The sequence below is a fragment of the Nicotiana tomentosiformis genome, chromosome 11 (assembly GCF_000390325.3).
Source record: "Nicotiana tomentosiformis chromosome 11, ASM39032v3, whole genome shotgun sequence".
Classification (NCBI taxonomy): domain Eukaryota; kingdom Viridiplantae; phylum Streptophyta; class Magnoliopsida; order Solanales; family Solanaceae; genus Nicotiana; species Nicotiana tomentosiformis.
Genome location: NC_090822.1, coordinates 28,621,161 through 28,622,459, shown reverse-complemented (window position 1 = coordinate 28,622,459; position 1,299 = coordinate 28,621,161). Strand labels below are relative to the sequence as shown.

The 1,299-nt window shown below is 43.6% G+C and overlaps 1 protein-coding gene across 1 annotated transcript; it reads right to left on the bottom strand.

Moving 5' to 3' along the window:
• Positions 1-291: 291 nt before the first annotated feature.
• On the bottom strand, positions 292-734 carry LOC138901188 (uncharacterized). The gene is made up of 2 exons (XM_070188931.1): positions 455-734; positions 292-404 (listed from the first exon to the last, which is right to left on the bottom strand). Exons 1-2 carry the CDS (start codon positions 732-734, stop codon positions 292-294), a joined length of 393 nt encoding a protein of 130 aa, XP_070045032.1.
• Between the last annotated feature and the right edge of the window lie 565 nt (positions 735-1,299).

The following is a 1,299-nucleotide window of genomic DNA, read 5'->3' as shown; positions in this document are numbered from 1 at the left end:
GGTATCTGGGAGGTAAAGGCTGATATATTAGTGGAGGTGTTTGGTATGTAAAAGGAAACTTTGGACTTTGGGCTACCATCACTGCACCTACTTCTTTCTTCTTGGACATACCTCCTGACTGTAAGGCTTTATTTGTGGCTTGGAGTGCTTCAAAATTTGTCACCATTCCGCTTTTGATCCCTTCTTCTATTCTTTCTCCCAATTTGAGGATGTTAGAAATTTATGGTTTTCAACAACCATCAGTCTTTCATAGTATTGCGGATCCTGAGCTCTGATGAAGAACTTATTCATCTATTCTTCTTCCAGTGCTGGCCTTACTTTTGTAGCTTCTGACTTCCACCGAGTAGCATACTCGTGAAAAGTTTCTGTTGGCTTCTTCTTGAGATTCTGAATGTAGAAAACATCTGGTGCATTTTCATTGTTACCCAATTAACCCATTTCTTTGGGTTCTTACTGATGTACCAAGATAGGTCATCTCTAGTGAGGCTTCTCATGAACAGCTTTATGCGGATTCTTTCATCCTTTCCAACACCTACAAGCTTGTCACAATACGTTCTCAAATGCACCTTCGGATCACCAGTCCCATCAAACACTTCGAGCTTAGGAGGTTTGTAACCCTCTGGAAGTTCTACATCTGGCTGAATACACAAAGCTTCATAATTTAAACCCTCAATGCCTTTACCCCCTTCGACACTTTGAACTCTGCCAGTAAGTATCTTGAATTCCTCCGCCATGTTCTTGATGAGCAGGTCCTTCTCGACGGATTCGGGTATGTATAGGGTCTGTTATGGGGTGTGGAGTAAGGTTTCCACATATATGGGAATGCTTTGGTGAACTCCGTGAATCTGGGTGTAATGGTGGTCATTTGTTGAATTTTGTAGGTCAGGAGTAGGCTGTGGTACATTCTGAGGGGCATGGTATGTGGTTGTTTGTGGGTATTGAGTTGGGTGGTGATGGTGTTGTTGAGGAGTAGGTATCGGTGGAGGGTTGTGGTTCTGAGGAGGTGTGGCGTATAGATGTGGTGCGGGAGGAGTTTGCGGATTTTGTGTGTTTTGGGGAGGTACCGGGTTTTGGGCGTTTGTGTTTTGTTGGTTAAGGTCAGAGATGTTTAGGGTGAGGGAAAGGTTTGCCAAATTCCGGACCTACTCAAGTTCCCCTTGTAGCTCCAATATTTTCTGTTTCAGACGTAGGACCAATTCGTTCTGTGCTGGAGTATTCCTACCGTCCGAAGTTTCAACGTTCTCTGCATTATCCTTTCTAACCGCTTAAATCGTCCATTTTTTCTTTCCCTTTGCTTTT

Excerpts from the sequence above, each read along its gene's own strand:
- LOC138901188 (XM_070188931.1), bottom strand. The coding sequence starts at position 734 with ATGGCGGAGGAATTCAAGATACTTACTGGCAGAGTTCAAAGTGTCGAA. Across the intron at positions 405-454 it reads TGACCTATCTTGGTACATCA|ATGTTTTCTACATTCAGAAT; the intron begins GTAAGAACCCAA and ends AAAATGCACCAG.